Source organism: Diabrotica virgifera, chromosome 5 (genome assembly GCF_917563875.1).
Source record: "Diabrotica virgifera virgifera chromosome 5, PGI_DIABVI_V3a".
Taxonomy (NCBI): Eukaryota; Metazoa; Arthropoda; class Insecta; order Coleoptera; family Chrysomelidae; genus Diabrotica; species Diabrotica virgifera.
In genome coordinates, this window is record NC_065447.1 from 98849600 (window position 1) to 98868982 (window position 19383).

A 19383-nucleotide genomic window follows, 5' to 3' on the forward strand; every position below is an offset into this window, starting at 1 on the left:
ATGTTGATTACTACTGTGGCTTGTCTCCTTCTGTTTCAATATAAAGTAATGGTGACATAACGGGACTTAACTACAACGGCCCCATCTATAAGAAAACTGCTGAAATTTTCTGTTTGGAACATTAATATGATCTTAAAGTGTGCGATTTCTACTTTAACTCATTTTTGACGAAATTGTGGCTTGTCCCCTTCTGGTTCCAAGGTCTTCAATTGCAATTTGCGCCGTAGTTAATCATAATTAAGAGTTGGCGCAATGATAAGAATTGATCGTTAATTTAAAACGAATCTAATCGTATAAATTTTATTGAATTTGAGTGACATTATATTTTCCATAAGATGTGTGCGATGCACTTTTCTATTCACATGGTAGATACACGTGCACCGCTGAGGCCTGCCAGGTCATGGTTTTTAGCATTGGTGTGCTATGAATTATCACTAGAAAAATTTTAATGATCACTTTACTTTAATGATATACTTTAGAATTTGCAACAAAATACGTCAACAAGTTTGACTCTTCATATTATTCAAATTATTTAAATTCAATAACCATTTCAGTAAATGTTAAAATTAATTAAAATGTTAATCTATTCAACCCTAGAAGGACCAATGGGCGTTAAAAAGTATCCACAACATTGCAATATATCCAATTTTCTAAATACCTTCTTTGTTCCTAGCAACCTCAAGTATACGGAATGAGTAGTTGTCGGCGTACTACCTTCCCATTAGATGCCATAATTAGCATTTCTATAATTTAATTAATTTCCTCACGCTTTTAGAAAAACTTGACAGTGGAATATAAATATATTCCCCATTGAATATCTTCAACACCACCCCAAAATGGAAAGGGACAATATCATTTATGTTGCAAATTAGCAAAATCTTAAATAAAAAATACCAGTAAGTTGGCAAAAACAACCATAGTTTGTTCAAAATGCCAGAAATATGTATGCGGTAAGCACATCAAGAAGTCAAATGTTTCTGTATCCTACGATGATGCCAATTACACTGAAGCCGAAGGCTCCGGGTAAAATATAAATTATCGGACACGCGCCAACTCGTATCTCTTATGACAAACTTTTTCAAATCAAAATGTACACCGGCCAATTCGGAACTTTTTTATTACCTGACTCTCCCAACTCGCAACTTTATACAGGTGAATTCGAAACCATTGTTTAATTCTAATACCACAGGTAGATAGGTTAAAAAATAAGAAATAAATTTGAACAGTAACGGATTAAGCCGACACGGGGCATATAGCATATTTAAGCGAATGGTTCTTGGTTTGCTTAAAACATGTTGTGTATTACATGTACCTATAAAAAAATAACAAACATTAAATTCTCTTAATAAAATAATTGAAACAATATGATGTATGTATATACCAGGGCGGATCTGTAAAAAAACGTCTATTTGCGGATGTGCGAGGTGGCATTCGGATTTTTGCAGATAAAAGTAGGTGACAACTTCAATAATAATGATTGACTTATGCTCCTTCGCAAATATGCCCGGAACATTAATAAAAAAATTAAAATATTTAAAAATTTCGAAAAACATTGATTTTTCTACTTTCTTTGCTTATAACTTTAAAACGATTCATTTTGGAGCAAAGTCGTAGGGAAATAAAATAAAGATAATTGAATTTTGTATGATATACGACTAGTTAAAAATGTCTTAAAGTATTACCCTTTCTGTAAAATAGCAATAAATACAAAATAAGGGGGCAAAATAAGCTTCTTTTTATTCAGTGTTTTTCAACAACTTCGGTTGCACTTATAACCTTCGTAATTCGCACAGAAGATCCTTATAACATACTTAAATCGTCCACCAAATTTCATTAAAATCGACTTGATAGATTTTGCATAATAATTTTGCAATCTAATTTTTATTTAAAAAGTTCAAATTTTTGAAAAAAAAGTAGACCATTTAGAAGTTTGCTAATTTTTTCACATATAAAGAGGCTCTCTACCTATCTAATACACTTTAAAGAATTAAAATCGGATTATCTAAGCGGCCTGAGCACTGTTTTAAAATTATAAACAATTTTTTGGCTTATGGTAGGGGAGCAAAGTATGCTAAATGTGCAGTCATTCGAGCGCTTTGGGGACCTATTGGGTTGTGAAGAGTAGGTCCTAAAACCAAAAAAAGTTAAGTAAAGTTTTCCATTTTAGTGGGCGCTTGCCATTTTTTAATTTAATTTTCCACTTCCAACAATCGTTTTTTCCGATTATAACGCCATCTATCCATAATTCGAAAAAATGGTTCGAATAAAAGTTACTTATTTTTACGTAAGGAATCCAAATCTGCAATAAAAAATGAGGGTTCCCATTTAAGATTTTAAAGTAACCCCCCACCCCACCTCCGTGGGGGGTCGTGTTTCGTGCCATTCGATAGATTTTTCAAAAATATTGAATAAATGTATTTTACAGTTTTTCGATCTGATGTTTATTTCGCGAAATATAGTGGGATTCGTATTTAAAATATTAAATTTACTCCCCACCCCTCTCCGTGGGAAGACGTGTTTGGAATTATTCGATAGATTTTTAAAAAATATTGAGCACATATTTTTTAGTTTTTCGATCTGTCAATCATTTCGCGAAATATTCGCTTTTTTCTTGTGAAACTTTGGGACTCGCCCATTTCTTACGCCCGGCTCAAATCGTCAGATTTTTGAAATATACACTCTTTTGCATGTACTTAACTTACCTTATCTTAATCTGACAATTTCGAGTTTTTTTAAGGATAGATTTTTTTTTTCGGGCCCCCCTTAACGAAATCCCCTGTGTTAAGAGCCAATATATGGTAGAGGTGCATCTACAGGGTACCAGGTTTCTCCCCATATGATAATCTGACGCGCTCGAGTAACTGCAAAAATCCCCACTTGGGCTCCCCTACCATTATTAACCTTCGGAGTACGAAGACTGGGTCAAGCGTGACCCGAAATTCACTTATTTCTTAATATTTCATGAAATAATTTTTTTACAAATCTGATTGATCGTAAGTTCTCCTCATTTGTTTCAATCTATTTTTTCGTGTATCATTCGTGAACATGCAAATTGCAGTTTTTCCTCTACGTAAAATCTATAATGACGGGTCACTCTTGACCCGGTCTTCGGATTTCGAAGAATTTTTCAATGTGTTTGTAGATACACGTAAAACGCAGCCGTCTCTGTTTACCGGTGAATGTATTTAAGGGCAAATGATTATGTTTGTAGAAATATTAGTGGATAGTTAACCTTGGGAGCAAATGTAGTGTCTAATAGGCACATGTCCATTTCTGATTTATATACCAAGTAAACCAAAGAAATACGGTATAAAGGCTTAGACCCATTGTGACGCTGAAAATTTTTATTGCTGTAACTTTGAGATATTTACTGGAAAGATTGGTGATCAATCTGAACGTAATCAAGGCCCAAGAGTTGTCAAAACACTTGCAGAAGATTGGTATAGGTCTGGTCGAAATATTACAACTGATCATTTTGTTACCGACATTTTTTTATCTGAAGAACTATTATCCAAAAATTTAACTCTTTTGAGTACTATCAGAAAAAATAGGAAGAGTTTACCCAAATCATTGCTTAAAATGACAGATCGCTCACTATATTCTTTAAAATTTTTGTTCACTAAAAACATTACCTTAGTTTCATATGTAACCAAGCCTAACAAGTTTGTTGTATTATTATCGACCTTACATAATGAACATGAAATTTCTGATGAAAACCAAAAGTTTAAACCAAAGATTATTTTGGATTACAACAAAACCAAAAGTTGAGTCGATATTTTAGATAAATTGATCAGAGAGTACACATTTAAAAGAGCAACAAGAAGATGGCCCTTACGAATATTTTTCAACTTTTTGGATATTGCGTGCTACAATGATTTCGTTCTCTGGAATACGAAAAATCCCGAATGGAACAGCCAAGTAAATATAAAACATCGCAGAAAACTATTTCTGGAGGAGCTTGGAAAACAATTAACCTCGCCCAATATAAACCGAAGAGCGGAAGCAATACAAGAAGAACCCACCGGATACCCTAAATCCGTAATCGCTGCAATAGAGACCACCAGTGTTAGTGTAAAAAAGCAAATCGAAGTGCCGCAATCTGCAACAAAACGAGGTCGTTGTTATTCTTGTAGGGGTAGTGACAATAAATATTCAAAAAGGTGTGACATGTGTAAAAGATTTGTTTGTAACACCCATTCAAAACGCGAAGAAGTCCATATTGTCAAAATTAAATGCAACTACTGCCAAAAAGACCAGGATGGTGAACCATCTTAAAAAATTTAAATACAAAAATTTAGGATTATAATTTTTATGTTTCTTTGTTTTTTGTTAAATTAAAGATACTGTTTAATAATACTGACTATTTAAAACATCCTTATAAATAAAATGAGAATGGGTCACGCTTGACCCATCTTCGTACTCTAAGTAAGTCAAATAATCTCCGTACTCCGAAGGTTAATAAATACAGTGAGGACGTTTGAGTTGAAATAAATTCATTTTCTGGAGAATGGGCGTCTCTGGAGATAAATCCCGAAATATGTCGATTTTTATTTTTAAATTCTAATTTTTTGGTATACATAATATCATACTAGTGACGTCATCCATCTGGGCGTGATGACGCAGTCGATGATTTTTTTAAATGAGAATAGAGGCCGTGTGTGTAGCTCATTCGAAAGGCTATTTAATTTTGTATTCACTGATATAAACATTAACATAATTATTTATACAGGGTGCCCAAAAAAAATTTTTTGGATTAATTTAATTAAGACAAAATAGCTATTTGTATAACAAGAGAGGAAAGTGCTACTTTTCCTCCCGAGAATGAAGTTTACTGCCCGACGCGTAGCGGAGGGCAGTAATCATTTAAGGGAGGAAAAGGCACTTTACTCCCATGTTATACATATGGTTTTTCCACCTTTCTCAAATTCATAACAAGTCATTTTTCATTTTTACTTAACCTTTAACTACACGCGCTGGCGTATTTTGTACGCCAGATATAAGAATTCTACTGCAAATATATTTAAAAATTTAATTTTTGACCTTGTTTATCTCTCTAACCTGTCAGTGGAATGTGCTTTACAATTTTGTTTTAATTTCGTTATAATCGGCGTTCTGGAAAGATCGTAACTTACAGTTTATTATTTGTTGTTTTCCGTGGTGGACAATATACGCCACGATTATATCAATATAATTCGTAATATAAGTACATATTTCAATTGTTTTTTAGTCATTATGGCACAAAATAAATTTTTCTTTATAAACAATACTTTTTCTCCTGTAAAAAATCACATTTAAAAAATATTTTATTAGTAATTTTATTTAATTTTATTTATTTCCTCCCTAGGGAGGAAAAGTACAATTTTGCTCCCCACAATCAGGTCCGGAAAAGTCTACTTTCGGTAGAGGTATGTGGAAATTATTTTTTCCTAACTAGTGCGGAAAGTGATACTTTCATGCACGAGACTGCCGAACGACGTGATAGCGGAGTTCGGGCAAGCAGTCGAGTGCGGGGAAGACACTTTACGCATGAGTTAGGAACAATATTTTTTCTAGGGCCGTACGTTTGGAAAAAAGCCACAAAAAATAGAGTTATATCAATTTTTGTTTATAAGTGAAAATACACAAATTAATTATTTGACAAGGTGGACGACGATTCAAAACCATTGTAATTGTCTACTGATACATCGAATTATCAGTAGTAATTGCACAAGAGCTCTAAAATTATTGAATTTTTCCCGAGTGATACTTTGCCAGTTTTAATTTCACGAGCCGAAGGCGAGTGAAATTATGTCGAAGTGCAATGATCGAAGTGCTATGATCGAGTGCAATTTGTTGCGATTATTTCATGAATGAAACTGTTCAAAACCAAAATTTTATTGTAATTTATTTATGTAAGTACAAATTAGTACAATTAAACACAAAGTTATTATAAGTATTTGACGGTTGAAAGTCATCATTTTTATAATTTTTAAAACATTAATTGTCATTAATGTCACTGAATGTATTTTTTCATAGCAACGAAGGGCATTTGACGTAATATACTTGAAGACGGGAAATTATCAAAAATTATCAGTTTAATTTGTATTTCTGTAGCTTTCTATTGGTCAGAATCTCCTATGAATGAAATAACCGCGCTAATTTCATTAAAACATGAACACAACAAGATAAATTTAAAATACATTAGTAAATAATATCTAAACATTAGTTTATTGCAGGTATTATAATATATTACAATGCCATATTACAAGGTATTTTACTTTCCCGCACGCCATGCGGGAAAATTTCCATTCACGCACGCCGTGCGGGAAAGTGCAACTTTCGGAAACGAAATACGTGCGTGAAAGTGGCTCTCTTAGCACGGCCGTAGAAAAAAGAATGTAGGTAATCTATTTAATGCAAAATACATTTTACTGCAGTCAGAAAACAGAAAAAAATTAAATGTTAAAATTTCTAAGAGGCTGGTAATACTGAATTAAGTGAAAAACAATAGTTGTTTATCAAATAAAACATTGTTTTTCTGTTTTAGGACAACAGTAAAAGGTATTTCGAATTAAATAAATTATATACCTACATTCTTCTTTTGTCTCAATTTAAAAAAATTATTTCGACTTTCTCATGTAACTCGTCCAAGAGACAATACACATAAGTGATGAATAACTTTTACACCACCTTCAAAGAGGGTAATTTATACAAGTACATACCTGAAATACCAGTATTAGTTTATCAACATCGTTAGTAACTACTTAGAAAAGAAAGTTACAAATTTACCGGTACTTGATGGGTTACCGAAAAATTACCTGCTCGGCAGGGTTACCAGTTGGTCTGTAATTAGGATGGGGGATTAAAATAGTTACGAATTCACCGGGGCCCAAATTATCATCTGTTAACAGTTTTATTAATGTCTTGGGCCTGGATCCCGAGTACTAAAAAAAGTTGATTAATAGCAAGCTGAAAAACGTTCCATGTATTTTGTCGGACACAACTTCCAATTGCTTTGTTACCCTTTTATTAATCTCTTATGCAAAAATCAGACTGGCATTTATCACCTACTTTGCATTTTAATAAATCCGACACGTAGAACATGCCGAATGATATGAAATATGACAGATGATAAATAATAGCAGTCTAATTTTTGCGTGAAAGTTTAATGAAAGGGTAACAAATCAATTGGAAGTTATGTCCGACAAAATACATGGAACGTTTTCATAGTCTGACGTTCGAAATTTTTAACCTGTTCCACAATTAAAACTTCCCGTGTTCCAGTGTTCCCGACCATCAAAGTTTGTCCAACTAGACACCCTTAAGCTATTAACAAATTTTCAGCTTGCTATTAATCAACTTTTGGTACGCGGGATTCTGGCCTATCTAGGAAAAAAAAATTATTTGTGTGTTTTTTAATCAGCTTAAATAAAGAAGCACATTTCTGATTAATTTATGTGTGGACATTTATTGACACCCCTTGGTTCTCGCTGTTTTTAATAAACGAGTGGCCATGCAAGGGTTAATATGGTATATCACCCAGCACGTAAATGTTAGAATAAATTTTAAAATATATAAAACTTAAGATAAAATGTATAGATAAAATTTCTATAATTTACTTCTACAAATGCGTTTTTGTAATATTCGACTTAATATTTGAATTTTTACCTGTAGATTATCAGCTCCAGATTTTGATAGTCCATTTTTCATACAATTGGCTATAATGTTTTGTTCATTGTTGCCAAAAAAAAAATGAAGTTCCTAAGGATCCTAGGGGTTGTGTAGTAGTTCTTCTAAGGGCTAAGGACATATCATCAAATTAAAATGTAATTAGGTGTGCTTATTATTGTGGTTTTTCAAATTCCAGAGGCCTATAAATGATGCTTTAAAAATTTCAAAATTGTCCTATTTAACATAATATCAAAAGAATATATACTCTCCTAGAATTATAGTTTGAATGGAACAGACGGTCACGTTTATTTGTCCCTTGAAAATACCGTAGTCATTGTCAGGCCATATGCACCAACTTAGATGGTGCTCAAAATCCTATGCTGAATCGTTACAGGGCAGTACCCTTCTAAAAGGTCTATATTCTTTGATAATAATACCCCCAAGGTTTATAGAGAAAAAGTGTTTTTAATGTAGATAAAAACGAATACCAGAAGATCCACATAATAAGCAAGCAGAAGTCGCAACTAGGTTTCATAATAAAGAATATAATACAGTTACTAAACATTATGAAAAAATACGAAACATTTCATCTGCGCAAGAAATTCGCAGGAAACAGCCAGAAAGAACTATCCCAAAATTTAGGAGATAAAAGCGTGCACAGAATATTAGATATCGATAGATATTTAAAATCCCGGAAAGACTATCTTTCTGAGTTATTTTAAAATAAAAACTAGAACATTACACCGATTCCTAACAGATCCAACTATATTAGAAAGTAAGGTTACATGGGCAATGGAAAAGGGAAAAAAGAAAAGCATCTGGCCCTGAGCAAGTGACTTCTAAAATACCAAAGTTTTTGGTAGAAAATAAAATTAAAGCACTGTCTGGTCTCATTAACATAATTTGTGCCACTGTAATAATATTATTATCAACCAATTGGTTTACTTTAAAATTTCGCACAATACCAAAGAAACGTCGGTCGTGCAAAGACATTCAGTGATGATCGGACAATAAATCTGATTATTCACGTTTTAAAGATCTTCCTGTAAGTAATACAAAGCAGAATACATACAGTAGAACCCCGATTGTCTGGGCTGCAGATTATCCGTGCTATCATTTTTATTACTTAAATTCCATTTTTGAGGTTTTATCAAAATAGCGTCACTGTAAATCACTCGACGGAAACTATATACGTGGAGAAGGAGACTCATAATGAAAGATTTATTTGTTCTGTTGCCTTTTTATGGTAGGTATATGTATATGTCGAAATAGACGATAAGAGAGAAAAGTACCGGAAATATATATGAGTACACAGAAAGATTCCGATAAGGTTTTATACAAAGAAGCACAAGCAAGAGTGCGGAAAAAAATCACACAGAAGAAAAACGAAACGTGGACAAACAAATGCAATCAACTTAACGCCTATATAGGGGGGACAAGAAACACAGAGAGCTGGAAATTCCTTAAAACGTTGAGAACAGATACCAAAAGGGATATAATAACACCGATTACTGTGGAAAAGTGGGATGGCTATTTCAAGCAGTTACTAGTAGAAAATAGAGAAGATTTTATTAAAAACGAAGATCACGAAAGTTTCAATGTAATTGTCAGTGGCTCACCGATTCGGTTAAGACTGGAAGAAGTACGAAATGCATGCAAATCCCTAAAAAATAGAAAAGCGTCAGGGCCTGGCGACATAGCACCAGAACTGCTCAAATACGGTAGCAACACCCTGTATGAATACCTAAGGGATCTATTTAATAGATGTATGAATGGCGAAGTCATACCAAAAGAATGGCAATTGTCTGTAATTTCTACAATACACAAGAAAGGCAGTAAAAATATATGCGATAATTACCGGGGAATATCTGTCACAAGCACCATCAGCAGAGTTTACGGAAAAATTATCAAAAATAAAATAGAAGAAGAATACAAGGACTTAGAGGCCGAAGAGCAAGCCGGTTTCCGCGCTGGCAGATCCACCACTGACCACCTATATTGTGTAACACAGTTAATAGACAAACAAATAGCCTACAATCAAGAACTGCATTTAGTGTACATAGACTTAAAAAAAGCATACGATACTGTACCACAAAGTAAACTTTGGGAAGCCCTCGAAAAACTAACATCAGTCTGAACCTCATTAAAGCTGTAAAAAATCTATACCAACAAAATATAGCAAAAGTTAAGCTAGGCAAGGAAATCTCGTCAGGATTTGAAGTGAATAAGGGTCTTAAACAGGGCTGCTGTCTATCGCCGACACTATTTAAAATATATTTAGAGCAAGTTTTGAAAACCTGGAAAAGGAAATGTAAGAATATGGGTATACCGCTAAATGATGATAACATGCTATACACTCTATATTTTGCGGATGATCAGATTCTTATGGCCCAGGATTATCACGATATTGAATATATGACCCGAAAAATCATAGAAGAGTACCGGAACTGGGGTTTAGAAGTGAATACCAAGAAAACGGAATATATGTGCGTTGGAGGTATACAGCAGGATCTAGCGTTGGAAAATGAAATAACTATTAATCACTGTCAGGAATATAAATACTTAAGTCTTACTATTATACAAGATGGAACGTTGGACAAGAATATTCAAGAAAGGTGCACACAAGGAAGGAAAGCTATCGCATTATTGAACAAAATCCTATGGGACCAAAGTATCTCCAAAGAAAATAAACGTAACATCTATAACAGCATTGTTAAGAGCAATATAACATACAGCAGCGAAGTTTGGCCACTTAAAGAAAAATCCGACAATATGCTCAGAACAACTGAAATGGACTTCTGGAGAATATCTGCTGGTATATCAAGAATACAAAAAATCAGAAATACAAGAATATTGGAGATAATGGATGTAAAGCATACAATAATGGACGATATAAAAACAAAGCAACTAAGATGGTTTGGCCACGTACAACGTATGGAAGAAGACAGATTACCCAAGCAAGTGCTACGATGGGCACCAAAAGGACGGCGGAAGAGAGGAAGACCTAGGAAAAGCTGGATAGAAGGAATCCATAGGGAAATCGGAGAAAGAGGCTTAAACGAAGACATGTGCTACGATCGAGAGCAATGGCGATTGGGAATCGGAAGACGTCGTAGAACGTTATGAACCGATTATATATATATATATATATATATATATATATATATATATATATATATATATATATATATATATATATATATATATATATATATATATATATATATATATATATATATATATATATATAAAAATAAATAAGCAAAATCATTGGCTAATACTCGTAAAGTGAATGTGAATTTAGTTGGAAATATATAAAATGATGAAGGGTCATCATTCCATACATTTCTGTGCAACTATATACACCGGTGTTTCGGCCTATTTGGGCTTCGTCAGTATAAGTCAGTATTAGCCAATAATTTTGCTTATTTATTTTTATATTTGTACTCGATTATCCAACATCATTTTATATATATATATATATATATATATATATATATATATATATATATATATATATATATATATATATATGTATGTATATGTATGGATATACGTACATATTATGTATTATAATAAGAAATTAATGTTCGGATTATCCGTGCCAACGTCCGGTCCCGAGGAGCACGAATAATCGGGGTTCTACTGTATTATTATAATATTAGGAAAGATAATTAAAAATACTCAATTCGGATTTAGGAGTTGCTGGGTATGACAGAAAACTTGTTCGGTATCCGTGTGATACAGAGATGCTCAGATATCAAATCGAATACATCTATACAATCAATAATTTTAAAAAGGCTTTTTACAGTTAACTCTATGCTTAATTGAGATATGGGTGTACAAGAGTAGTCGACTACTAAGCATAAGCAGGGTCTACAGAATTACAAATGAGGAGTTCCTTTAGACGAGGCACCGAAGCATTACACCTAGGAATTTTGTGCAGTAAGATGAATCGTCATGCAACTTTTTCATTCGATTCGTAAGAGTGTCATGCAATTTTGTGAATTAAATTGATCTTCGGTAAAAAATTTTGTGCATGAGAAAAATCATCTTTAACCCGGGAGTAGTCGCGCTCACTTCTGTAACGTCGATAGTCGCGTGTGAGATTCTATCTCAAAATACGAATTTAAAACAAATTTTTTTTTGTACTATTTTTATCTATTTTTTATATTAAAAATATATATTTCTAACAATTTTATTAAAAAAAACCTGTGTTAACGGCCACCTGCCAACATCGGCCACCTGTCCTAACGGCCAGTTTAAAAATGTCCCAAACCAATTATTTGTAGACTACAAAAACTGGCAATAGCGGCCACCTTTCTATATCGGCCAATAGTTCTTTCATTTTTAGTTGCCGTTACTGACAAATTTTACTGTACAGTAAAACCTGTGCTAACGGTCACCCGCCAACAAAGGCCACCTGTCCTAACGGCCAGTTTAAAAATTTCCCTAACCAATTTATATGTAGACTACAAAAACTGGCAATAGCGGCCACCTTTCTATATCGGCCAATAGTTCTTTCATTTTTAGTTGCCGCTACTGACAGGTTTTACTGTATTACGAAAAAGGATGAAATGTGAGATTCTATCTAACGGCGCGACTACTCGCGGGTTAAAGCTAATTGGCTCTCCCCAAAGCCATAAATTCAACAAAAAGAAGAAGAAGAAAAAAAAATTCCTACGCATTACTACACCCTTTCTCGAGGCACTTACGAAATTTTTTCAAAATTGCAAAATTTTTCACCAAGTTATCGCGAAAAAGGATAAAAATTGAGATTCTATCTCACCGCGCGACTACTCACGGGAGTGCATCTCGAAGAGATGGAAAATAAAAAATTTAGGACTTAGGAAATATTGACGGAAATGAGTTCAATTTTTATACTTAGGGGTTTTGAGGTCACTGAACACCAATACCATGACGGCGATGGTCTTCGAGGTACCTGACGGCGATGGTCTCCGAGGTACCTGGTGCCCATGGTGAAACTCGTCGCCGGGGAAAACCGAATAATTCGCGGGACGATCGAACAATTCGCGAAATGAAGATTGGATCGAAAAATGGAAAAATACGTGTTCAATATTTTTCAAAACTCTATCGAATGACACTACACACGACCACCCCATTCCACCCCTTGGAGGTGGGATGGGGGTAACTATAAAATCTTAAACAGAAACCCCATTTGTTATTGCAGATTTGGATTGCTTACGTAAAAGTAAGCGACTCTTATTCGAGACATTTTTTAGAATTGTGGATAGATGGCGCTATAATCGGAAAAAACGATTTTTTCGTGAAACCATAGGTAGATTATAGAAACGGTCTAATATCTCGAGAAATACACTTCCAAATAAAAAACCAAAAAATACTTTTTTTATATATTTTAACATAAAACACGACCCTGACTCCACCCCCTGGAGGTGGGGTGGGGTGTAACTTTAAAATCTTAAATAGGAGCCCCCATTTTTTATTGCAGATTTGGATTCCTTACGTAAAAATAAGTAACTTATATTCGAGACATCTTTTCGAATTATTGATAGATGGCGCTATAATCGGAAAACACTCTTTATTAGCGCCATCTATTAACAATTCTAAAAAATGTTTCGAATAAATATTACTTATTTTTTCATGAAGAATCCAAGTCTGCAATAAAACATGGGGATGTCCATTTAAGATTTTAAAGTTAACCCCCACCACACCTCCAGGGGTGGAGTGGAGAGTCGTGTTTGAAATTATTCGATAGGTTCTTGAAAAATACTAAGTAAATATTTTTTGGTCTTTTATTTGGAAGTGTATTTCTCGAGGTATACGACCGTTTTTAAGATTATAGCGCCATCTATCCACAATTCGAAAAAATTTCTCGAATTGTTTATTTTTACGTAAGCAATCCAAATCTGTAAAATCAAATGGGCGTTTCCGTTTAAGAGTTTAAAGTTACGCCCACTTCACCTCCAGTGGTAGAAACGTCTTTACCTCGTCTTTAGTGTCTTTCGATAGATTTTTGAAAAATATTAAACGCGTATTTTTCAGTTTTTCGATCCAATCGTCATTTCGCGAATTATTCGATCGTTCCGCGAATTATTCGATTATCCCAGGCCACGAGCTTCACCCTGGGCACCAGGTACCTCGGAGACCATCGCCGTCATGAAATTTGTGTTCACTGACCTCCAAAACTCTCGAATATAAAAATTGAACTCATTTCCGTGAATATTTCCTGAGTTCTAAATTTTTAATTTTCCATCTCTCCGAGATGCACTTTGAAAATGCCTTTTCTCATGCACAAAATTTTTTGCCGGAGATCAATTTGGTTCACAAAATTGCGTGACACTCTCTCGGATTGAATGCAAAAAGTTGCATGATGATTCATCTTACTGCACAAAATTCCTAGGGTTTGGGCTTTTTAGTTCTTCGTTGCTTCATCTACTTAGACATGACCATCGCCGTCATGAAATTTGTATTCACTGACCTCCAAAACTCTCGAATATAAAAATTGAACTCATTTCCGTGAATATTTCATGAGTTCTAAATTTTTAATTTTCCATCTCTCCGAGATGCACTTTGAAAATGCCTTTTCTCATGCACAAAATTTTTTGCCGGAGATCAATTTGGTTCACAAAATTGCGTGACACTCTCTCGGATTGAATGCAAAAAGTTGCATGATGATTCATCTTACTGCACAAAATTCCTAGGGTTTGGGCTTTTTAGTTCTTCGTTGCTTCATCTACTTAGACAGCTGAATCAAACAACTGGTCAATATAAAAAAGATACATTACATAAGATACCCTGAAAAGTATATTATACTTATACTTTTCATTTGATTATTCAGGGAAAAATCCAAGGTAAACGTATATTCGTAGAAGAAGAACATCATGGCTGAAAAACGCAACGGTATGGAAAATTGGCTATATCATTATTTAGATCTGCTGTTAATAAAGTCACAGTAGCAAATATGGTAGCCAAGATGATATCAAAAAGCAAATTTTTGAGGAATATTTTCAAAATATTTTAGAAATTCAAAATATTTTAGACTTACAGTTACTAAAGACCTGTAGTGGGATGTTTTTATAAGGTATTTGTAAAGGCTGCAACTCAACATTTATTGGGCAAACATAACAATACCTACATAAAAGGGTTGTTGCACACAATCATAGTGTACAAACCAGCAAAGTAAATACCGCTCCCTTAATCAAACATGCTGTAGAAAATAACAATGATTTTGATTTTAAAATGTATACCTTCAAGTAAAAGAGCAGAATTATAGTCAAATATATTGGACATGATTCACATAAAAAAAGACCAAAACTGCATAAATAATAAGACTGATGTTCAGGAGCTCCCCACTATACATAATACATATATCACAATTTGATTGGATTTTCTTTTAACACACCATTGGCAGATAATTTAAATACGACTTTTCTTATTCTTCTAGTGTCAGCTCCCTTAAGAAGGTTGGCAATTATCACGGCTATTTCCACCATTGACACTACTCCTTTAAACAGCTTAACACATTTACAATTGTAGCATTACCTCAATTTGTTTATCCAGAATATACGTCATTGGCCTATGTTTCTTCTGTCCAGTATCTTTCCTTGTTTAATAATCTACAGCAACGGATACACAGGGTGAGTAATGAGGAACTGTACATACTCCTACCTCGTATAGAGGCTTCTATGGGGAATAATAAATGATCATTAAAAAGTGTCTGCTCCCATTGTTTAAGAATATATTATGTACAGGGCGAGTTTCGTATTTTGACAGAAATTTGTATTTGTCATAATTTTTGAACGGTCAGATCGATGTGTCTCTTATTTTGGTCAATTATTACACTATTACCACCTAATCAACTGACTTATTCAAATTAGAAAAAAATCAGGCCCGGCTTTAAAAATTATTTCGTTTTTGTCTTAGAAAAAATTTCACCCTGTATAAGCTTTTGGAAAATTCTAATATGAATTTTACAAATTAGACAAATAGGCAATTAAAATGGCCTATTTATTTTTTCCCCACACGATTACTTAATTTTTTATAAAAAAAATCAAATTTGACTATGAATTAAAATTTTGGTAAAGTGAACCATGAATATAAAAAAATTAACTTTTATTACAAAAATTAATTTTTTTAAACAAATATTTAATTTATGTTACCACCCAATCAACGGATTTATTCAAACTAGAAAAAAATCTGGTCCGGCTTTAAAAAATTAGTTCGTTTGGGTCTTTGAAAAAATTTCACCCCGTATATGCTTTTTAAAAACTCTAATATGAATTTTACAAATTAGATAAATAGGTAACCAAAATGGCATATTTATTTTTTTCCCTACACGATTTAAAAAAAAATCAGGTTTGACTATGAGTAATTAAAAGTTTGGTAAAGTGAACCACAGATTTAAAAAAATTAATTTTTATTACAAAAATTAACTTTTTTTGAACACATATTTAATTTATGTTACCACCCAATCAACTGATTTATTTAAACTGGAAAAAAATCAGGCCCGGATTTAAAAAATTAGAAAAATTAGAACAAGAAGCAATTAAAATGGCATATTTATTTTTCCCCACACGATTACTTAATTTTTGTTAAAAAATCAAATTTGTAAAAATCGGAATTTTACCCTAAAAATGAAAAAAAAATGAAATCACGGTTTAACTTGCTACAACTCTGTTCCATTTTACCAATTTTTTTTTTATTTTTACAGCACATATCCCTTACCATTGTGAAGACTTGAAAATTGTTGTAGACCTTCAGTCTTCTTCTCGTAAAAGTTATGAATTTTTTTAAAAATAAAAGGTGCAGTTTCGTGAATTTCAAAGTTAAATCGCAAAAATTAAGTGAAAAAATTTAAAATTTATGTATTTGATCACGTCTATGTTAAACTATAGAGTCCAAAAAGAAGTGTTATGGGGAGTTTTAGATCTAGAAGTGTTATAGAAAAAAAAAATGGTGAAACTTTTAATTTTAAGAAAAACGTTGTTTAATTTTTTTTTATTTTTATGGTAAAATTGCGATTTTGACACATTTGATTTTTTAATAAAAAATTAAGTAATCGTTTGGGGAAAAAATAAATATGTCATTTTTAATTGCCTATTTGTCTAATTTGTAAAATTCATATTAGGGATTTCAAAAAGCGTCTACAGGGTGAAATTTTTTCTAAGCCACAAATGAACTAATTTTTAAAAGCCGGCCCTGATTTTTTGCTAGTTTGAATAAAGCAGTTGATTGGGTGGTAACATAAATTAAATATTTGTTAAAAAAATAATTTTTGTAATAAAAGTTAATTTTTTATATCTATGGTTAACTTTACCGAACTTTTAATTTATAGTCAAATTTTATTTTTTATAAAAAATTAAGTAATCCGAATGAAGTACGTGCCTCCTAGTGGCGGGATACGGGCAACAATACATTGGCTTATAGGGCAGTCCTTACAGTAGGGATCCTGGCCTATACAGAAAAATGCAGGCGGGTGTGGGGTAATACTGCACTTTGGTTGCATTGGTGGTGTATTGGCTAAACGTGCAGGACAGGGCAGGGTATGGTGCTGATAGAAAAGGCATTCAGGCATCAAATATCCAAAAATCTTCTCAGGCCATAATAATGAAAAGACCTTCTCCAAACGAAATAAAAACTTATACTGAAATGATGGCATCTCCTGAGGTAAAATGTTCCGGAAGTAAAATGAGCCTCCATTCGGATCTCCGGGCGAGGACTATCTCAGGGGGAACACCATTGTAGGTTAGAAAAATCAGGATAGGGTCTTGGAATCTTGGTAGTCTTACTGGTAAGAGTCTGGAGTTAGTGGATGCGCTCAACCGAAGAAGAGTTCAAATTGCTTGTATTCAAGAAACTAGGTGGAAAGGACAAAGGGCGAAAGAACTAGGTGATGGATATAAATTGTGGTATGTAGGGAGTAGTAACACTAGAAATGGAGTTGGTATAATTGCTGATAGTGAAATGAAAGATAACGTAGTAGAAGTTGTAAGAACGAGTGATAGAATGATGTCAGTGAAATTTGTAATTGATAAAGAGGTATTGAATGTTGTGTGTGTGTATGCTCCTCAAACAGGTCTGGATGATAATGAAAGAAGAGCTTTCTATGATCAATTAGGTGACGTACTGAGTGATATTCCAGCGGAGGAGAAAGTTATAATAGGAGGTGATTTCAACGCACATGTGGGCCAAGCCAAGACAGGATATGAAACAATACATGGGGGATTAGGCTTTGGAACTAGAAATGAAGCTGGAGATGACATGCTATAATTAGCAACAGCATTGGATATGGCGATTGTTAACACATTCTTTAAAAAGAGAGAAACTCAACTTATTACCTACAAAAATGGACAACATCAATCCCAAATAGACTACTTCATGATAAGGAAAGAAGACATACGTGAATGCAAGGACTGCAAGGTAATAGTTAGTGAGACAGTAAGCCAACAACATAAGCTACTTGTTCTGGACATCGAAGTAAAAAGCGAAACTAAACAAAAATATCGGAGAGGACCACAAAAAATCAAGTGGTGGATGCTAAAAGATGAGAAGGAAGGTCTATTCAGGGAAAGAATAGTAGAAAAAATATGTTGGAACATGAAAGGAAGCCCTAACACAATTTGGAGAAAAATGGCCAATATTATTAGAGAGACGGCTATTGAAATACTTGGGAAAACGTCAGGAAAGAAGTTTGAGGATAAAGAGACTTGGTGGTGGTCAAATGAAGTACAAGGAAAAATAAAAGAGAAGAGAAAATTATATAAAAAGTGGCAAGAAACCAGATCGGACATAGATCTTCAAAACTATATGGTCGCCAAAAAGGAAGCGAAAGTAGCAGTAGCAAAAGCTAAATCAGAAGCGTATTCAAACCTATACGATCAACTTGATACCAGGGAAGGCGAAACGAAGATATATAAAATAGCCAAACAGAGAGCAAAGAAAGCAAAAGATTTTAATCAGATTAGATGTATCCGAGATGAAAATAATAAAATACTAGTTCACGACAAAGATGTCAAAAAGAGATGGAGAAAGTACTTTGACAGCTTACTAAATGAAGAATTTGACAGACAGCCTGTAGAGTCAACGGACACAGTAGTAGCAATGGTCACCAAAATAACCAACGAGGAAGTGGCTCAAGCGCTTCAAAAAATAAAGAAAGGAAAAGCGGCAGGACCAGATGATATTCCTGGGGAAGTATGGAGAGCATTGGGAGAGACAGGAACAAGGTGGCTAGCAGGTCTATTTAATAGAATTATGGTAGTTGGACAAATGCCAGACGAATGGAGAAGCAGTATACTGGTACCTGTTTACAAAAACAAGGGAGATATACAACAATGTACAAACTACAGGGCTATAAAACTGCTTAGCCACACCATGAAAATATGGGAAAGAGTAATTGATAGACGGATACGTGAAGAGACCGAAATATCCGAGAATCAATTTGGCTTTATGCAGGGTAGATCAACAACAGATGCAATTTTCATTATAAGGCAGTTGATGGAAAAATACAGGAGTAAAAAAACAAACGCTCATATGGTATTCATTGATCTTGAGAAAGCATATGATAGAGTTCCTCGAGAGATTCTGTGGTGGGCACTCAATAAGAAAGGAGTCCCTGGTGAATATGTAAAGATTGTGAGGGATTATAACAGTCCGTTAACTTTAATTATCTTTATAGTTATTTTATTTAAATTTTAATAACGGGTTGTCATTAAATTATACTTAAAAATAATAAGATCTAACTAAAATAAA

General features: G+C 33.6%; 1 protein-coding gene across 2 annotated transcripts in view; it reads right to left on the reverse strand.

Moving 5' to 3' along the window:
* LOC126885066 (uncharacterized) overlaps positions 1–19383 on the reverse strand; it is a 54331-nt gene that overhangs the window by 18091 nt on the left and 16857 nt on the right. The window contains exon 2 of one of the 2 annotated variants that reach the window (XM_050651493.1): positions 7648–7779. The exons of the other annotated variant lie outside the window; for it this stretch is intronic. Coding sequence (XP_050507450.1) covers positions 7648–7689 — 42 coding nt within the window. The 5' untranslated portion in view covers positions 7690–7779. The remainder of the gene's footprint in view (positions 1–7647; positions 7780–19383) is intronic. 2 annotated transcript variants of the gene reach the window in all.